Below are 20,396 nucleotides of genomic sequence, written 5' to 3' on the forward strand. Positions count from 1 at the left end.
GGGCAGGCAGCCAAAGGCATCCGTCCCTGCAAATAAAACCTGTCATAACTTACTCCCAAACAGTGACAAACACTGGGCAGGCGCTCTGCAGACCCTGCATACTCAGAATTATGTCTCTGAGAAATGTAATTTCTGTGTATTCAAAGGAACAATGGAACTGAAGGTGTAAAAAGATCAGAACCCCTCTAGATCTGAACACTGGTGGGTGTACCCCTGGTTGATACAACCTCTCATCTTGAACACAGTTAAAAACTGCCCAAGAGGATCCAGATAGCACTATTCTCATTCTGGGCCCAGTGGCCAGAGCAGGCTGAGAGAGGCAGGCCCAGTGCCATGGCCACTTAGGGCCAGTGGAGGAGGTGTGTCCAGGTCCACAGCCTAGCCCTGGCTGCTGCTGTTGCTGCTGCTGCTGCTGCTGCTGCTGCTGCTGCTGCTGCTGCTGCTGCTGCCTGCTGACATAAATCACTGGGGGAAACCAGGAGGCGAGGTGAGCGCCAGCCTGGGCTTTTCCATTTCCTCATTTATCAAGAGAAGTGGCACATTAATAAACACATCTCCCCAGAGGTGAGAGAGTAACAGAGAAAAATAAGGCTGCCATTTCTGAATGGCTCGTCCCAGTCACTGAAACACAGCCAATAATGCAATGCAAATACCAGCTTTAAATTTGCCTCAGCTTTACCCGGAAGACCTTGAGTTAGTAACTAGTTAACTACCTAAATTAGACATACTGTACTCATCCTCCCAAGCCCCTCCCCATCCCATGCTCAATGTCTTTACCAGCTCATGGGAAATTTATTTTAAGATATATCCACGGAGGGTTGGCAATCTATTTGACAAATATGTGTTACGTCATCTGAAGTCCATACTGTATGTCCCAGGACATTTTAGAAAGTTGTACTGGACTACTGACATTGAGCACATTTGTGTTATGGGACAGTTGGAAAGACTATTTAGAAATGACAGCAATCCATCAGCTCCTTGATCCTGGAAGCATCAAAGCAGGAGGATTACCTACTAGCCAGAGTGGGTCTGTGGCAGCAGCCAGTGTTTGAAATGCTGAGGCGAAGGGACGCAGTAAAGCTGCTGTTGTTGGCACCACTTGTGATAGAGCCGTTATGGACGTCCGGTTGCCAGAGCCTTTAGTTATGACTCCAATGGTTCTGATTATAACGTGCCTTACTGCTGCTCTGGCTCCACTGCCACCACAGCTAATGTTTAGCACCTGTTGAGCCCACAGCAACTGGCTGCCTGCCCCTCCTGCTGACACACTCACACCCCAGGCTGTGGCCTAACTCACCCCAGGCTGTGGCCTAACCGAACCCACCCCAGGCTGTGGCCTAACTCCCCCCTTAAACAGCCTAGCTAAACACCAGGTCACACACTCCATTACAAGATAGCATAATATATCTAAGTACGGAATATATATATAAGTACGGAATAAAGTGTAATAGTGAAATTATACAACAATGGGTTCTTCCTTGACATTTTTCACACAAATGGTAGGTCCATGGTACTAAATGATGTGTTACAGTGCTTGTTTTAATGAATTCCAAATACATATATATAGTGTAATGGTGTGGGGAATGTTTTCTTGCCACACTTTGGGCCCGTTAATACCAATCAATCATCGCTTGAATGCCACAGCCTATTTGAGTATTGTTGCTGACCATGTGCATCCCTTCATGGTCACAATTTACCCATCTTCTAATGGCTACTTCCAGCATGATAATGCACCATGTCACAAAGCAAAAGTCATCTCAAACTGGTTTCATGAACATGACAATGAGTTCAGTGTTCTATAGTGGCTTTCCCAGTCACCGGATCAGAATCCAATAGAACACGTTTGGGATGTGATAGAATGGGTTTCACAGCTTGAAAGTGCACCTGAAAAATCTGCAGGAATTTCATGATGCGATCATGTCATCATGGACCAGAATCTCAAAGGGATGTTTCCAACATCTTGTGGAATCAATGCCACGAAGAATTGAGTCTGTATTGAGAGCAAAGGGAGGCCCTATCCCATATTAGTGTAGTGTTCCTAATAAAGTACTCGGTGAGTGTATATTCACAATGTAATTAAACAAAGTACAACCTTGTAATTTTGCAAGATAAAGTGTAAACAAATGTACATTAAAAACAATGAGAGGTATCAAAAACACTCTGCATAAATTACTTTAACTTGAAATCAATTTTCTAAATTGCCCTCATTTAACAAAGTGAAGTACAACACTGACAGTGAGATTTTTATCTGAGTAATTATACCACATCATTTGGGAGGGATTGATTATTCTGTATCTGAATCTAAATGAGGTCACAATGTGAAAGATGCCAAAGCTATCGGACTCTATGTACATTCTCTCATTCAGGAGACATTTGTTTCCCAATTTATTTTAATTCTAGGTCATATACATTCTAAATGTGTGTCACTAGGGCACATTAAAGGAATCTGAGGATTATTGTAGAAGTTTTTTCTATTCATTTCCATCTGCAGAATCCAGCGGATGCTTCCCTCTCCTACTCTGCCCCTGAGAGAGATGGGTTTTTCTTACTGCACAATATCTTCTGCCAGCCACAGTTTTCATCACCTCATACAAATTGTTTACTGTATTAGCTGGGAATCAATCTTGAGCACTTATTGATAGGGCTGTTCTATTTCCAGGGGGTTTGAGTGTCAGAGGGAGGCTGTGTGAGCATCAATCATCCGGTCCCGGCTGGAGCTCTCCGCCAGAACTGTGGCTCTAGAAATAGCACACCGTTGGGCAGGATGGGAAATGACACCATGATGCAGCTCAGAGTGACTCAATAGATTTCTGCTGTATGAAATTATTTTAAAGTTGCAAACATTCATAATCTCAATGGTAAATGGGTCCCCCCCTTAGGGAGAGTTGTTGCTCTGTTAACTTGGCTTGGAATAAGAGGGGGGTGGGGGACGGAAAGCAGGTTACAGGGCATGAATGGATAAACTGATAACAATTAAAGATCATGTGATCAGGGAGACATTGTCTGCACTGATGGTCGAGGCTCCGAATGTTGCATAGGAAGGACGCCACCTGTTGTCAGACAACGGGAGGTGGAGGTACAATACGCCCAGCTAAGAGGAGAAGCATTATCTGAATTAGTTTGAAAGAAAGTGTTTGTGTGTGTGTGTGTGTGTGTGTGTGTGTGTGTGTGTGTGTGTGTGTGTGTGTGTGTGTTTGTGCTCCACAGTGTCCCAGTTCTCCAGTCCCAGACTGACTCCTAGGCTGAACAGAAAGAGAGCCCTGTCCATCTCGCCCCTCTCAGACGCCAGTATCGACCTGCAGACTATGATCCGTACGTCACCCAACTCCCTGGTGGCCTACATCAACAACTCCCGCTCCAGCTCAGCAGCCAGCAGCTCCTACGGTCACCTCTCTGTTGGAGGCATCAGGTACAGTCGGAATAACTGCTATAGCCTTAGCAAAGATATGATACTGGTCAATAACACACAGTAAACTCCATTAACTCACCAACTGCCACAGAATTCCGGAACACTCACCACCTAGAGTGCCAAGTGTTTTATGTGGTATTTACCTAGCAACAATACTTTGCTACAAAATTAAGCATCATAATGTATGCATTTATGGGGAATAAAGTCACCCTTGGCACTAAATGAGTTAAAGTAAAAAAAGAAAAAGAAAAAAAAAGAAAAGAAAAGAAACAGATCTTTACTCTACACACATCACTGATGGGGACATGTTGGGTTGAAAGGGTAGTTTGTTTTGTACGGTCAGTGACATGTCTCTCATGTTATTCTCTCCTTGCAGCCCGTCTTTCACCTTTCCCCACCACATCAACCCTATGGCCTACCAGCATATCCTGTCCCAGCAGAGGGGTCTGAGCGCGTTCGGCCACACCCCTCCTCTCATCCAGCCCTCACCCACCTTCTCCAGCCGCCAGCCTGCCCTGGGCCTCTCTGCCCTGCCCCCCTCCACCCACAACGACTCCCACGCTAAGGTGAGGCCTGCCCACTAGACTTCTGGGAAGGGATTGTGTGGGATGAACTCATAAAACAACAAACAACAAACTGTACCATTTCCCTCTGTGTGTTTGTGCTCACAGTAGATGGTTTCCAGTGGTTTAGATACATGTTGGGTTTGATACAGTACCGTTCCTCATTCCATTCCATGCATATATAAAGCCCATCCTCTGATTTCTACCTCCACCAGGCTCCCCTGATGGTTTCAACTTTTAACATTACTGTCCCCTTCCTTCATCCATTGTATACATCATTTGGGGTTTGTGGTGTGTCTGTCAGGGCATTCATTATCATACCATTCACTGAATTGACCCACTGAAGGTAAACTTGTGCATGAGTGATAGCATTGGGGACATAAAACCTCATTCCCACAACCCACACAATCCCAACACACCATTCTGTCTCCATCCACAATACACACAGAGACACAGTGAGAAGCTGTGTCGTCCTCTGCTAATCAGGAACACATTTCAGTGGTTTAGTGCAATCAGAGTCAGCATGACTACTTTAACCCACCACCACATACTGTCTCAGTCAGCACATTGCCAGCCAGTGAGGTGGGCCTCCTCCCTACTCCCTAGTGTCTCCCAGAGTCACCTGAGGTTTATACTGTAGTCCTGAGCACACTCTCCACCCATTCTTCAGAGAAACCATAAATTGTTAAGTCTCTGTGGTGGGTCACCTCTGAAATATGGCTCTGACTGTCAGACTCGGAGCAGTGACACGGTCCTTGTTTTAACTCCTCTTCTCCTTTCTTCTTCTCCACTCCAGAACCCAAGCGGGGATTCAGCCGTCAGTAGCACAGTGAATCCCATGATCAGCAAGAGGTCAAAGGTGAAGACAGAGGTGGATGGGCCGAGGCCTGTGTCTCCCTGCTCACCGGTAAGGCTTTGATAAGGTCATAAGAAGAGAAAGATTAATCCTTTGCGACTGACAAAAAAACCCAAAAAACTACAACTTCCTATGTATGTATCCTCTTATCCACAAAGAGTAATTTTTCCCCAAATACCGGGTCCTGATCAATGGCATGACATACACCCCAGGGAGCCGTGCAGTCCCCTGACCCCCTTCTCAGCAACGGCTGAAAGAAAAACTCCATGTGATAAGAGCTTTGCATCCATTCGTTTGTTCCTTCCTTCCCTGGCCACTGTAAACTGTGCCAGAGCACTTCATTTTAATGAAATATTGGCCGGCCGTTATTGTCATCTGAGGGCTTTTTTCCCCCCTTTCTCTCTTCCTGCCTCATTCTCTGTCTTTTGACAAATTTGCGGCTCCTCTCCGATTCAGAGGCAGGTTTGGGCTTGATGCATGGGGATGGCGGTGCGTGCAGTCGTCTTGGGGCCAGTAGAATTGATGAAGATAGCGCATGGGGCAGAGATAAACATGCTGCAGTCAGCACGTTGGGGGTGTGGAGGCAAGGCACTGCAAGGCGCAGGAAAGCAGGGGACAGGCTGCACATCAAAACAGCCCACAGGCCCGCAGCCTGAGAACAGGCTCAGACGCGTCACATGTGAATCCCTCCCTCCCTACCCAGGAAGAAGAACTACCTCTGTCTTTGTACATCGACACTAATAATGCTGTTTCTCCAGCCAAGTCAATCTGCTCTATTCAGACCAGGCTTGTATAAAATGCCAGAGCTTTTAAAAGGGCACATCCTTGTCCACTCCCACATAGAGGGATTTTAAAATGTTAAAGCCAATAAGAATACCTAGGTGGAGGTGTAGAAAAACAGTGTAATGTCAACAGCAGCAATATACTACTGTATGCTGTGACAGAAGCAATAGTCTTATTTGTTTTTGTTTTTTTAAATCAATATCCTTTGCTTTGTTGAGTAGAGTTCTGCTTGAGTGCAACTGATGTGTGCTCTCTTCCCCACACAGGACCATCTGGGTGGGATGCTGGACCTGAAGGAGGACTTGGACAAAGATGAATGCAAGCAGGAGCCTGAGGTGGTGTACGAGACAAACTGCCACTGGGAGGGCTGCTACAAGGAGTATGACACCCAGGACCAGCTGGTCCATGTAAGGAGGGGGCCGGGGACAGGGACTGTCACATGCAATGACAGGGGGGAGGGAGGGGGGAGGTTACCCGACATGTACCTGCTGTGTCAGGCTCTGGTGTGTACTGGAATCCTCTGATCTTGCTCCCAGTTTTGCTATTTAGAGCAGTAGTAGGAGCCACTGTACAGTTGTTTCAAGCTATACATACCAGCAAATAGGTCTGGTAGGCCTGGAAACAACGAATCAAGCTTTTAAGAAGTTCGAGAAGGGAGAACATTTGGGGATGTGGGGTTTAAAATGAAATGGAGGAATCAGGAGGCTCAGAGTCCCTCCCGAAAGGCAACATGCCCAGACGGTTAGCTGAGAACATTTTTATGGGAGGCTTCTCTCTGGCCTGAGAGACAGTCCAGTACAGTATATACTGTAAGGCGCTGAGAGACTACCTGTACAGTACAGTATATACTGTAAGGACATGAGAGACTATCTGTACAGTACAGTACATACTGTAAGGCCATGATTCTGTCTAGCCATAGAGGCAGGACAGCATTGTAAAGACATGCTGTTCATATAATGACACATACTGTAGCAATTCATTGATATTCAAATCTGTCAATTTAAAACAGCAACATCGGACTAGAGTTGTGCAGCTCATGAGTCTGTAGTGGGGGGAGGCCTGCCAGTGCAGCTCCGTCAGACTAAGTCCTATTGACCTGTAGTCTGCATGAGCTCCCTGACCTCTGACTCCTGAGGCCCAACATAAAGCCGTCCTGCCGTAATTTGCCGATATTGGGCTAAAGGCTTTGCTATTCATCGTTGCTGTTGATGTTGTCATTCTTATTGACTAATATTCAATGTGTAGCTGAATATATCATGGTCTTTTTAATGTACAGTAGGACACCGAGACATTGATCTGTTAATTGTCTAAAATCTTCTTGCACATGATCGTTGTGAGAAATTCAGTGATTATAAATAATATATAATGTTTATGATAGCATACAGTAGGATACAGCTCTGGTTTGTCTTCTGGGAGAACACAAGACAGCTGTTATTTTGAACTGAGGCGTGTGACAGTGTCGGAACCAAGCTTTATTTCCCAAATCTACTCCTACTCTATATTCCTTCAGACAAATCCACCGCTGTCTCTTTTGAATTAATTCATTGATAACCATTCCTGTCATTGAACTAACTACGTTATGCCAAGTTCAAACTTCAGAAAGTAGCACAAACTAATCTTGTACACCCTGATAAGTCTACAGATCACTTAATTCAAATGAAATGTCCAACTTGCATCAAAGTGATCATTTCAGGCAGCTACTGTATATGGCTTAATGACACTTGAGTTACACGCTTTGTTCCTTGCGCAACACAAACTAGTTCTACTCGGACAGCTGTCTAGTCGTCATACTGGGCCAACACCGCAACATACTTAGGTTAACTTGAGTCCTTATCTTCGTTGTGGGATAAATTGTTGCCAGGTCGGTGGTTTATACTCAAGCCACTACTGAAACATCTATCCTGAGGAAGTTTCGAAAATGTAGCTGCCAACATGCTAGTGACTTAGCAAGAGGCCCATAGAGTCTTGGTGCTGTAGAGTGGGGCATTCCAGGCTGTCAGTGAAGCAGAGAGAGGGAGAGAGGGCATTAACAAGTGCTCAGTGGTTGGGGGCCACTGTCACACAGGCAGCTTAGACTATGGCCTCTATTATGTACCCTCATTGTTTCATTCGGTCACAAGGGCTCATTTGGGTTGGATTTTCACTAAATTACACAGACCTCTGAATGTTTGGTGCTCTCAGAGATCCCTCCTAATGATAGGCTGGGATATTTTAGGTTAAAAACAGATAAGTACTTGTTCTCTTTCAGTCGACTCAGTTCAACATCTCACTATAGGATATGCACTCCTGCCTTCCCTATTCGTGAAAAACACCTATTCAATCACACCTGGAACAGACTGGGAGCACTTTGCATTGCTGACCCCACCCCAGCCCATTGCGCGCCCATTTCATTCTTTACGCTCTTCACTCGCTTATTCGCAAGCCCGTCTGCAGTAGTCCGACAGAACCTAGCTACCTAACCCTAACCCTAACCCTTACCTGTTGCAATGGAAAGTTAACAGCCTTCCTCGGGCATTATTCTTCGATCAATGTTGAGCTTCCTGGGCCACCCCCACCCATGAAGACGTCTAGGCTGGATGGTCTCCCCTCAGCGGGTGAAGCCCCATCCGTGCGTGTGTGCATGCCTATCTTCCCAGACTGCTTAACCCTGGTGCAGTCCACGTGGGATAAGCCCCTCACCTCCACCATTATCAGGCCTGGCTACAGTCACCTGGATTTGGCTGATGCAGAGTCAGTAGACTGGAACTTCCTCCCTCCTGTGGAGGCCTCCTTGGCTGAGTACCTCAATCTCTCCTCCTCCATGATGACTGCACTGAAGCCTAAGTGTGACGCGCATCAATGCTACAGCCCTCCTCTCTGTCTATCTGGCAGAGCAGGCTAAGGAGCTGTTTGACTCCCTGGCTGATGAGTCCACGGTCAAGCGTAATAAATTGATGGAGCTCCACCTTCTTGCTGACCACGCAACCAGGACCCTCAAGTGTTCCGCTGAGGCTACTGGCAGAGTGATGGGGCTTGCTGTTGTTTGCCAGAGTGCTCTCTGGCTTGAGAAAGCTAAATAGTTGGAGAAGGAGAGGAAGTGCATCTTTGAGAGACCCATCGACCTCAACTCAGTTTGGCGCAGGTCATGGTCGACATGCAGACCAGGGTTGAATCCAGGAAGAAGGAGGTCTATCACACGGCTCTGCCTCTCAAGTCCCTGATACCTTATATGCCTCGCACGGCTTATATGCTTTTGGCCTTGTGGTGTTTCGCCCAGTCACGAGAGTCTCGTACTGGACTCGTTTGGATCCTTCTCTGCATCGGCACAGACGCGTGCTTGTCTCCGCAGTGTGCCTGACAGCATTACAGTGTTGGAGAGACAGACTCTATGCACGGCCCATATCAACATTCTCAAGCTCTTGATTTACTGTTGCAACGAAGCCCCCTAGCGGGGGAATGGTGACTCCATCCGGATGTCATCCAGGAGATTTGAAGATGTTACAGCAGGGTAGATCTTTACGCATCTCAGAAAAATGCGCATTGCCGTCTGTTCTTTGCGATAACAGATTGCAGCGCTGACTTGGCCGTGGACATGTTGGTTCACACACTCCTTTACGCTTTCCCTCCTGTCAGCCTCATTTCTCCCACTTTGGACAGAATGAGGACTTCTCCTGATTGCCCTGCACTGGCCCGGGAGACCTTGGCGAGCGGAGATAGCACAGCTTCTTTATGCACAACCTTGGCACCTCCTATTACGCAGGGATTTGCTATCCACCGGCCAGAGATGTGGGAGACATCTCACCAGATTGAAGAGGTGGTTCGTAGAATTAAATTAGTGCACAAAGCCTAATGCCCTTTATAGGCTGGACTGGGGTGGGGTCAGCCATTCAAAGTGCTCCCGATCTGTTCCAGGTGTGATTAAATGGGGTTTCAGCGAATAGGGAATGCAGGAGTGCATATCCCATAGTGAGTGTGTGGAATAAGGTAATAATAAAAAAAGAGCCTCAGCTGCTGCTTTGAAACCTGAGCAGTTGGTTACTTGTTCATGGCCTGATATCCGTAGGGTATTTTTTATAGCATTTATAGCAATTGGGTAATTAAGTGATCTCAGGAAACAGTGGTGTATTTGTAATCTCAACATGTATCCGCTGAGTGGTACTGTGCACTTCAACACAGCAGCTCTAATGAGAGAATGCTTTCAATTTCACAATACTTGGTCAAGCCCATCCACCCTTGGCTACGCCAGAGGGATACCACATCAATCTTGGATAAGAGTTTGAAATGTGTAAGAATGCAATTCCGGAAAATTAAGGTGTTCCATCTAGACATATACAAACAGAGCGGACCCAAGGATTTGCCTGAGAATTGATTTGAGTTTTCTAACCAGAGAATCCCTCTCATGAGGAACTCATCTGTCAAACACAGCAGACCCATGCCACAAACCACAAATTGAGCCCACCAAAAACACAATCATGTCCTTTTCTTCATGTCTGACAAACGGAAAGTATTTTTACTTTGATTGACGACATTACTCATGGATGCTTTGTTACTCTGTTCCAACCTGAGACTAAACAGGCCCCTATTAGAGTGGGAATGTCTCCCACTTTCAGAGTTTTAATGTTCTTTAAGCATGATGCAATCACAGTGAAAAAAAACAACAACACACAATGGCTACGTAACAAAGACAATTTAATCAACAACCTCAGAGACTTGTGTGTGATGACCTCAGAGACTTGAACCTGTATTCTTCCAGGCAGCAGGTATCCAGATAGGGACTTACTCTGTGTGTGTGTGTGTGTGTGTGTGTGTGTGTGTGTGTGTGTGTGTGTGTGTGTGTGTGTGTGTGTGTGTGTGTGTGTGTGTGTGTGTGTGTGTGTGTGTGTGTGTGTGTGTGTGTGTGTGTGTGTGTGTCTGCAGCACATCAATAATGACCACATCCATGGGGAGAAGAAAGAGTTTGTGTGCCGCTGGGAGGAGTGCTCGCGGGAGCAGAGGCCCTTCAAGGCCCAGTACATGCTGGTGGTTCACATGCGCAGGCACACTGGGGAGAAGCCACACAAGTGCACTGTGAGTAACGGATCGCCACACTCAGGGCTCCATGGAGCATTCGTCTCTCTTAACACTCAATACTGTACACGCACTCACACACACATACGTATCCCCCACGGGAAAGGGAATATGACTTATTTTTCTCTATTACTCTAAACATAAACATTCATCTGGTGGTGGTGAGCTTTTTGTCTCGCACGGTATTGAATTGTGTACATGGATAGATACATGGATGTAGAAGCTATGGCTGCACTCAATGTGTCTTGCTACTAGTATCAGTCTAGTTAAAGGCAGAACATTTTTTTTTTCTTATGAGGATATGATTTTTTTAAATTATTATTAAAACAATTTTTAAATATATGAAAGGCTCTCATTGGTTGGTTTTGAGTGTCAGCTTTGACTTTATAGTTACAAGTCGAGTCATGGGTCCTTATTAACACCTATGGCTTCTACTGTACAATGAATCCCTCAGGGAAAACACAAGTATTTCCTCTCTTCAAGCTGTAATACACACATACAGAGTATTCCTAAATGTATTATCCCTTAATTATATAGTAGATCATCTTTACAGAGCTATATCAGCTTTACAATGATTAGTAAAATCATAAGGAAATGATGAGTATTACCTGCTAAAGTGAAAAAGCTGTTACTCTTAGGAATATGTCTTCATATACTGTAGAGGTAAGATGTTGGAAACATTGTTACAGATCCCCTGTCTGACTGCTTGTTGTTTTGGTGTGTGTTGTTTTTTCTCTCTTGCAGTTTGAGGGTTGCTCAAAGGCCTATTCCCGTCTAGAGAATCTCAAGACCCACCTGAGGTCTCATACGGGAGAGAAGCCTTATGTGTGTGATCATGAGGGATGCAACAAAGCCTTCTCCAATGCCTCAGACCGTGCCAAGCACCAGAACCGTACCCACTCCAACGAGGTACTGGCTTTCACAATCCCTCATACTGCACCAACACTGCACTGCAGCTCTCTGCTGCCAAGACTTCAGACAGACTCACTTATAGACTCCATTAGAAATTCTCTCAGACATCCTTGAAGGCAAAATATTACTATCTTTTGTGACTTAAGCACCAAGGCCAAAATATTGTGGTGTCAATAAACTAAAAACAGTCAAATGCGTCTGGAATTTGCCATTGGCTGACTCTGTGCCAAATGTAACAAGATTAGAGAGGGTTTTTTTTCATCACGCGAGGTGATTGTTCTTGGACGCCCATCCTTGTCCCATTAACCAGGGCTGTGTACTGTGTGTGTGTGTGCGTGTATGCGTGTGTGTGTGTGTGTGTATGTGTGTGTGTGTGTGTGTGAGTAAGTAAATAATGAGGTGCGGAACTAATGAGCACAGCAGCCCACAATGCATTAGTGAGAATCAAGCGCATCCCCATGGAGAGGGACCACCTGCAGATCATGAATACAAAATTAAACCTGGAACCATTTCAAGCCTCAGCCCATCCATCAGGAGAATGAGAAAAGGTGTGGGGGATCACAACATCCCATAGTTCCAACAGTAACTCTAACTTTATTACTGGGGCCCATGATTCATAGTGATATTGTAGAGGCAATCAGCATGTCACTTGTTTACATACAAATTTATACCTCTAATTGCATGTTTACAACAACAGCAAGTCGCTGCTAATCTGAGTAAGTAGGAGGGAATGCAACTCTAATTCCAAATCATCCATTTCAATGTTACAACATAATATAAAAAGACCGGTATTTATCTCCACAGAAACCCTACGTGTGTAAGATCCCTGGCTGTACCAAGCGCTACACAGACCCCAGCTCTCTCAGGAAGCATGTGAAAACCGTCCACGGACCTGACGCTCACGTAACTAAGAAGCAGCGCAGTGACCTGCCCCCGAGACCACAGGCCCCCAAAGAGAATGGAGAGAACGAGGCCAACTCCAAACAGAGCAGCCGCAGGATGGAGGACAGGATGGAGGCCAACAGCCCCTCCAGAGGCATGGAAGACTACCTCCAGGTCAAGTCTATAAAGACAGAGCACTCTGTGGTAAGATGGTTTGGCTGTGTCGTTGTGTATCAATTAGCCAACATCACCTTGAGTAGGAGAAATGTCATGGAAAAATAAAAATTTCAGGAAACACTGATAGTTTGCTGTATGGTTATGGGTGCTATCCGATGCATGATTTGGTTGTATTTCAAATGAATACTACAGTAACTGTACATTAATTCTGATTCACAATCTGAGTCCATACTAACAATAGCATGCAAATCTTAGCTACAGTAAAAAGCCTTGTCTCTGTCCCTTCCTGTAACACTCTCTGCTTGCTGCTTGAATGTATTGATTTCTCTTTCCTTCAAACCTTCCTTAAGGACAGACATTACTAAGGTGAGCACAGCTTAAATCATCAAACAACCTTTCATAATTAACACCTCTCCATATCATCATGTACTGCATGATCAAGTATAGCCAGGGAACACTAGGTTTTTATCAGAATTTAAGTATACATTTACAGTATATTATGGTTTTAGAGTTAATACAAAATGTTTGGTGTCAATCAGGCATATCATATTTTTCTGTACATGTGTAATGGGGGACTCTGTTATGGACGTTCTCAAATATTTTGACACGCATGAGCCACTCTATTACTCTGAGCACCACTGCCTACCCAAACCTCCCCTGAGGACCCCCCCCCCACACACACCCCCACCCCCTCTCCTCCTCCCTCTCTAGCCCTTCAGTTCAACTCCACAGTGGCGGGGAGATCTAACAGAAATCTCTGCCTGACTATGATAAAAGCCATTAATGGATTAATATTCAAACCGTGGGACTGTTTTTGTGTGCTGAACAAATAGTGCCAATGATCAAGCTGTGATCAAAACAGCTTTTTAGGTCTCTTTGGAGCAGAATATATTTGTGTCACTGGCAGGCTTGGGAGATGGTTCTGATTCAAAGAGACAGCTCACCTTATTTGTCAGTTGTTTCCCTTGTAAATTCACCAGACACATACATACATGATTAATTAGAACGTTGTGGTGACAAGTCATACATTGTCAGCCACTTAACCTGGCTTACTTTGACAATCACTGGGGAATCTTGACCAAACTGAGATGAAAATGGAAAAGAATTAGCAATACACATGAAAATGTGTGGTTGACAACTGTGGAGGTTAGTCTGCTGTTCACCTATGACAATTCTCAGGGGTGGCATTAAAGAGGGAGTAGGACCTAACAACAACAGATTACTAGCCCAGTCTGTTGGAATGTTCTCCAGCATGCTTTTCATTTTGCACATGTTTTATTCACAGACTGACTAAGAGAGCTATAATCTGTACAGTAGCTTCCCAACACATATTTTTTACAATTATGTTGGGGAGTAAAAGACTGCATGATTTACATCTGCGTGTTAGCACTGTTCTACTTTCTCCCAGTTAAATTCCGATATGGCTGGAGTACTTAGGCAGAGGACACAAAAGAACGACTCGGAGACGACTTAAATCCAATAGAATAGTCTTTACATTAAATAAAGGTATGGTACACAGATAGGCAGTCAACGGGTCGGCAGATAATCCAGGAAGGGGGTAGGCAAAGCAGGGTTCAGTACACAGGTAGGCAGTTCAAAAAGGCAGGCAGATAATCCAATAAGGGGAAGGCAAAAAGGCAAAGTCAAAAACACACTGGGAGATTAAAAAAACAAAACAGGAATACTTATCACAAGGAAATGCTGGGACATATGACACGAAGGTACAAAGACGAACTGGCACAGAGACAGGGGAACACACAGACTAAATACACAGGGAAGGATGATGAGGAACAGGTGAAGCCAATCAGGGCGGGGTAGACAATCACACAGGCGGGAAACACACAAGGGCAGGTGGTGAAGTGTCTGAAACGAGAGACAAGATGAGGAACACAAAAATAAACAGGATGCTGACCTCTTCCGGGAGTTTCACCGAACCCATCCTGACCTGCCTGGGATGTCAGGTGCCGTCCCTGGGGGGGGCAAGGGTGGGGGGGGGGGTACTGGAACATTTCGTCCTGTTTCTTAGTTTATGTTTGTCTTTGTTTCATGTTATTCATTTATTGTCCACAATGTCCCTGGTGGGGACCCAAGACCTCTCCTCAGGCCCGTACTCCTCCCAATCTACTAGGTACTGCTGGCCATACTCCCGACGGCGAACAGCCATGAGTCGCTTAACCGTGTACACTGGCCCTCCATCGATGAACCGGGGGATGGGGGGGCCTGGAGGTGGAGGTCCTTCACCGGCTTGACCCTGGTCACATGGAAGGTGGGGTGAACCCTCAGGGATCTGGGAAGCTGCAGTCGCACCGCCACAGGATTAATCACCTTGGACACAGGGAAGGGACCCACAAACCGGGGAGCCAGCTTACGGGATTCAACCCAACAGCTCCCTGTTTCCCTCATCGTAGTTCTTCTCTGCAGGGGAGAGTTTCCAGGAAAGCAAGGCGCAAGGATGAAGCTTATTGTCCACTTGAAACCGCTGGGAGAGGCATCCACTTTCACAACAAACTGCCGACAGGGATACAGAAGAGTGAGGACAGGCACCGAGGTAAAGCACTCCCTTAGTCTCTGGAAACCCTGATCCGCCTGGAGAGACCACTGAAACTTGACAGAAGGGGAGGTGAGGGCATGCGGGTGGCAACCGTGCTAAAGTTCTGGATAAAACGTCTGTAGAAGTTTGCAAACCGCCGAAACCTCTGAACCAATTTACGGCTTGTGGGCCATTCAGCAACTGCACTGACCTTAGCAGGATCCATTCGGATGTTCTCCTCCGAGATGATGAACCCCAGGAATGTAACTGTGGAGGCATGGAACTCACATTTCTCTGCTTTGACGAAGAGCTGGTTATCGAGGAGATGGTAAACCTGGTGGACATGCTGAACATGCGTCTTCTCGTCAGGGGAGAAGATGAGGATATCATGCAGCTAAACAAAGACAAACCGATTGAGCCGATTGTCCCAGAGAACATCATTCACCAAGGCCTGGAACACAGCTGGAGCATTAGTGAGACCAAAGGGCATTACGAGATACTCGTAGTGACCACTGGGAGTGTTGAAGGCTGTTTTCCACTCCCTTATCCTTACCAAATGATAATCATTTCTCAAATCAAGCTTAGTAAAAATATTTGCACCTTACAAGAGTTAAAATGTTGATTAGATAAGAGGAAGAGGGTACCTGTTCTTAATGGTTATGTCGTTCAGACCACAGTAGTCGATGCAGGGATGAAGCGTCTTATCCTTCTTGCCGACGGAAAAGATGCCAACCACAGCAGAAGAAGAGGATGGGCGAATGATACCGACAGCAAGGGATGAGTCAATGTAATGCTTGATGGCATCCCTCTCAGGAGCCGACAAGGAGTAGAGACGCCCCCTGGGAGGTGAAGTTCCGGGGAGCAAGTCTATAGAGCAGTCCTAGGACCAATGAGGAGGCAGAGAGGTAGCACGGGTCTTATTGAATACCTCTTTGAGGTCGAGGTAACAGGAGGGAACACTAAAAAGATCCGGAAAGTCAGAGTCCGATGAAACCAAGGGGCGCGAGGGAACAGGAGGCCTAGTAGGCACTGGAGACTCTGAAGGCGCAGGGGGTACAGAGACCAGAAGTCGAGGAGACAGTGAAGCAGGGACAGATGGAAAGCAGGAGCGTGATCATCGCTCACCCCAACTCGTACCCTCCCCAGTGACCCAATTAAAGTGAGGGTTATGCTTGGAGAGACAGGGATAGCCCAGGATGAGAGACTGTAAAGGAGAGTTGAACAGGTAGAAGCTCAGGAATTCAGTGTGGTTATTGACGATGATTAGTTGAAGAGGTTGAGTGCGGTGAGTGACTCTGCATAACAGAAGACCATCTATCCATCATTGGCTTCTATTGGCTTGGGCAGGGGAACAATGTTTAGTCCAAGTCTCTTGGTTAACCTCCAGTCAATAAAACTCCAGAGTCTACAAACGCAGGAAGATGGAGAGTCTGAGTAGGAGTGATTAGTCATGCAGGAGTGAGAATACGATAAGTATTAGCAGAGAAAGTGGTTTGGCTCACCAGCGCCCTCTCCTGCACTGATGAGCCTTGCCTTTTTACTGGACACCTTGACGTGAAATGCCCCAGCTGAGCACAGCAGATGCATCTGCCCTCCCGTATTCGATGCTGGTGCTCCTCGGGAGTGAGCCTGGCTCTCCAACTGCATGGGCTCCTCCGAAGTAGTAGGTAACGTTGGTGAGTTGGCCATCGGCAGGATCCGTTGGGGAAAACGCCACGACAAAGAGTGATCGGCAGTGGACTGGCCCCTCAGGACGGGTGGAGGAACCGCAACCCTGGATCTCTCTCTCTCTCTCTCTCTCTCTCCTGGAGACGATTGTCAATCCTTATGGCCAACGTGAAAAGAGAATCCAGGTCAGGGAAGCTCGAGAGGAGCCAACTGGTCCTTGATGGAGTCGGAACGCCCATGGAGAAAAGCGTCAAACTGCGAGGATGGATTTCAGCCGCAGCTGCCAGAGAGTGGAACTATAACGTAGTCCGAAATCCGCCTCTTGCCCTGACACAGGCTCATGAGTGCTCTTGCTGCATCTCGACCGGCTGTTGTGTGGTCGAAAATTTTGCAAAGAGTGTTAGTGAAAACCTCCGGGGAATTGCAGACAGGAGAATCCCTAGCCCATTCGGTCGTAGCCCAGGCCTCCACTCTGCCGGTGAGGTGGGTGATGGCTTGTTCTGACTGGAGCTACACCTGTAGCAAGTGGAGCCCACACTGAACCAAGAATGCCCGACAGTTACAGAGTCCCCGGAGAACTGCTTGGGTCTGGAGAGGTGAGGAGCCGGTGCCGGTGGTGTGGGCAGGAGAGGCGGAGCTGGAGCTGGAGGTGGAATAGGAGCGGGATCACGGGTCGGAACTGGCATCGGGTCTTGAGGAGAAGTGACGAGGCTCTCGAGGCGCGCGACCAGCTGCTGGATCTGGCCAGCCAGTTGGCTAACCTGACCACTGATGAAAGCCTGGAAGCCCTCGTGGCGATCTGTCAGATCACTCACCCCCTGGCAGACAGAGGTGGGGAGCTCGTCATGGTGACGAATCCGATTCCCCTGGGATTGAAGCGCAGAGCGCACCGAGTTTGAGCCGGCTGAGCCCATGGTTTGGCCAGTTCATACTGTAATGGCTGGAGTACTTAGGCAGAGGACTCAAAAGAACGACTTGGAGACAAAACTTAAATCCAATAGAATAGTCTTTACTTTAAATAAAGGTACACAGGTAGGCAGTCAACGGGTAGGCAGATAATCCAGGAAGCTGGTAGGCAAAGCAGGGTTCAGTACACAGGTAGGCAGGCAGATAATCCGATAAGGGGAAGGCAAAAAGGCAAAGGCAAAAACACACTCGGAGATCAAAAAAACAGGAAAACTTATCACTAGGATGTACTGACACAGAGACAGGGGAACACACAGACTAAATACACAGGGAAGGATGATGAGGAACAGGTGAAGCCAATCAGGGTGGGGTAGACAATCACACAGGCGGGAAGGGCAGGTGGTGAAGTGTCGGAAACGAGAGACACGGTGAGGAACACAAAAATAAACAGGAAACAATAAATGAATAACATGAAACAAAGACAAACATGAACTAACAGGACGAGACGTTACAGAAATGTTTTATATAACGTCTTTTGGAAACATATATTGTACATTCGAACTTATAAGTAATGCATATGGCATATCAAATTCATGGTACATTCTAGTCATGTCTGACATATACGCATTGCAATTTGTAGACACACAGAACATTTATAATTATAATTGTGTAATAAACATATGCAATACATAAGGTCTCCCACATGAAAAAGATTTGTGAAAATGCAATAAGATTCCTACATGTTGTATATGGAACTTGTAAGCAGGGATGGCTATAGCTTTTCAGAGATTAAGATTTTGCCAAGCAAGTGAGATTTTGGTCTTGTCATTGCACAATAAGTCATAATTGAACTATCCCAAAGTTATGTAGGTGTACATTTATGGGCGATAACAATTATATAATAGATCATAGACAGTTGGGGCAGTTTGGGGTGTTCTGGGGTAGGAAGATTTCACCTTTTCTGACTTCTGCACCCTTGCACCCCTCCTCCCCGACTATGTTTATACCCCAGATGTTTTCGGGTCCATATCTTGCCTATTTAGGAGTTTACCACCCTAGTCTTAGTGAAGCTTGCACCTCTATTTTGTTTGGTGTCAAAAAATAATGATTAGGTATTCTTGAGTGTAAGGGCACAACGTTAGAAACCCATATATGCAACATTAACATATTCAAATCAAGTTGTTCTCGAAATAGTATGAACAGTTTTTGCCATGAGAAGTGGAAGATGTTTTTAAGAAGCTTACAATGGTCAGTTTGTGTTGATAAAAGATATGCTAATGCCTTCTAGATGGGTTGAATTTATTTTTTTATATAATTTCTGTTGAATTCAGTTCCACTTCCTTTAATTCCATTTTAGTTACAATTATATATTTAGTAAACTGTCTTAACTCAAATTAGAATTGGAATTCATGAAATGAATTAGAGCTAGTTCTAAAATTCTGAATTGATCCGTCTGATCTGAAAACAACATTATGCTCTGAATAGTTGTCTGGTGGTATCAAACACAGTGGGGTAAGTATGAGTAGCTATAGTATGTCCCAAAAAATATGAAATGCGTCAAAGCTCCAATCCAAAACAAAATTAAAAAATACTATGAAATCCATATGATAAGTATCATATGTTTACTAGTTCCCTTTGTCAAAACATAGATATTTCTTGTAATGTTTATAGAAAAAAAGGCTACAAAGCCTATACAGGAAGTAATTCCCTTTGTCTGAATATACACTTTTCTTACAATATTTAGAGATTATTCATTTACAGCATATAAATCACCCGTATATGTAATAGGGTTAGGGTTAGCACCCCTACATCTCTATGCATATATGTAATATGTCATACATTATTACAAAATTAAAGTGACCACATTCATGTGTGTCAGAATGTATGAAGTCATATAAGGGACACATATGTATACAAATTGAGTATTCACATATTAAGTCAAACATGTACAAATGTATAATGTTAGCCATAAGAATCTTATGGAATTTTTATAAATCTTTTATGGGTTGGTTCTGTGCCGTTTTAGACTGTGTATAAACAAGGCCATGTTTTCTCTCTTCCTCGCCCTAGATGTATCAGTCCAGCCCTGGTGGTCAGTCGTCATGTAGCAGCGAGCCGTCACCACTTGGCAGTGCCACCAACAATGACAGTGGAGTAGAGATGGCCATGCACAGCGGGGGCAGCCTGGGGGACCTGTCGGCCCTGGAGGATCCGCCTGCAGTGGACTCCTCAGGGTCCCCCGGCACCGTGGCCGTCAGCTTCCACCTGCGCAAACACCTGAGCACCAGCCACAGACTTGAACACCTAAAGAAGGAGACGCTGATGACCGTGAGGGACTCCTGCTTCTGGGCCAACTTAGCACCTCCAGGCCAGAGCATCAGGCTGCCACCCATACCAGCAAGCGGTGAGTCCAGAGTCACTTTACTTTCATAAAACAGCACTGCATTTAATCATACTTTCAATCTTGGTACGATATTATTATTTTCTAATAATATCTTTATTGTAGTTTTATCTTTTTAACATACAGGCACAACACATATGACACCATACAAGGACTTTGTATGATATTATTTGATAGTATAAAACATATAGTGTGTAGTATATTAAATTAAACAGTAAATGTGTCAATGAAGCATTCAGTACAAAGGGGTATTCTCTGGTCTA

At 45.6% G+C, this 20,396-nt stretch overlaps 1 protein-coding gene across 1 annotated transcript in view; it reads left to right on the forward strand.

The window, feature by feature from the left end:
• The window catches only part of LOC310815269 (zinc finger protein GLI2-like), a 64,829-nt gene that overhangs the window by 41,100 nt on the left and 3,333 nt on the right, over positions 1 to 20,396 (forward strand). The window contains exons 6-13 of the mRNA XM_083685005.1: positions 3,208 to 3,409; positions 3,786 to 3,975; positions 4,769 to 4,879; positions 5,878 to 6,018; positions 10,508 to 10,657; positions 11,402 to 11,566; positions 12,374 to 12,655; positions 19,803 to 20,136. Of these exons, the coding sequence (XP_083541131.1) occupies positions 3,208 to 3,409; positions 3,786 to 3,975; positions 4,769 to 4,879; positions 5,878 to 6,018; positions 10,508 to 10,657; positions 11,402 to 11,566; positions 12,374 to 12,655; positions 19,803 to 20,136 (1,575 nt within the window). The remainder of the gene's footprint in view (positions 1 to 3,207; positions 3,410 to 3,785; positions 3,976 to 4,768; positions 4,880 to 5,877; positions 6,019 to 10,507; positions 10,658 to 11,401; positions 11,567 to 12,373; positions 12,656 to 19,802; positions 20,137 to 20,396) is intronic.

Source organism: Argentina silus, assembly GCF_951799395.1.
Source record: "Argentina silus genome assembly, chromosome: 14".
Classification (NCBI taxonomy): domain Eukaryota; kingdom Metazoa; phylum Chordata; class Actinopteri; order Argentiniformes; family Argentinidae; genus Argentina; species Argentina silus.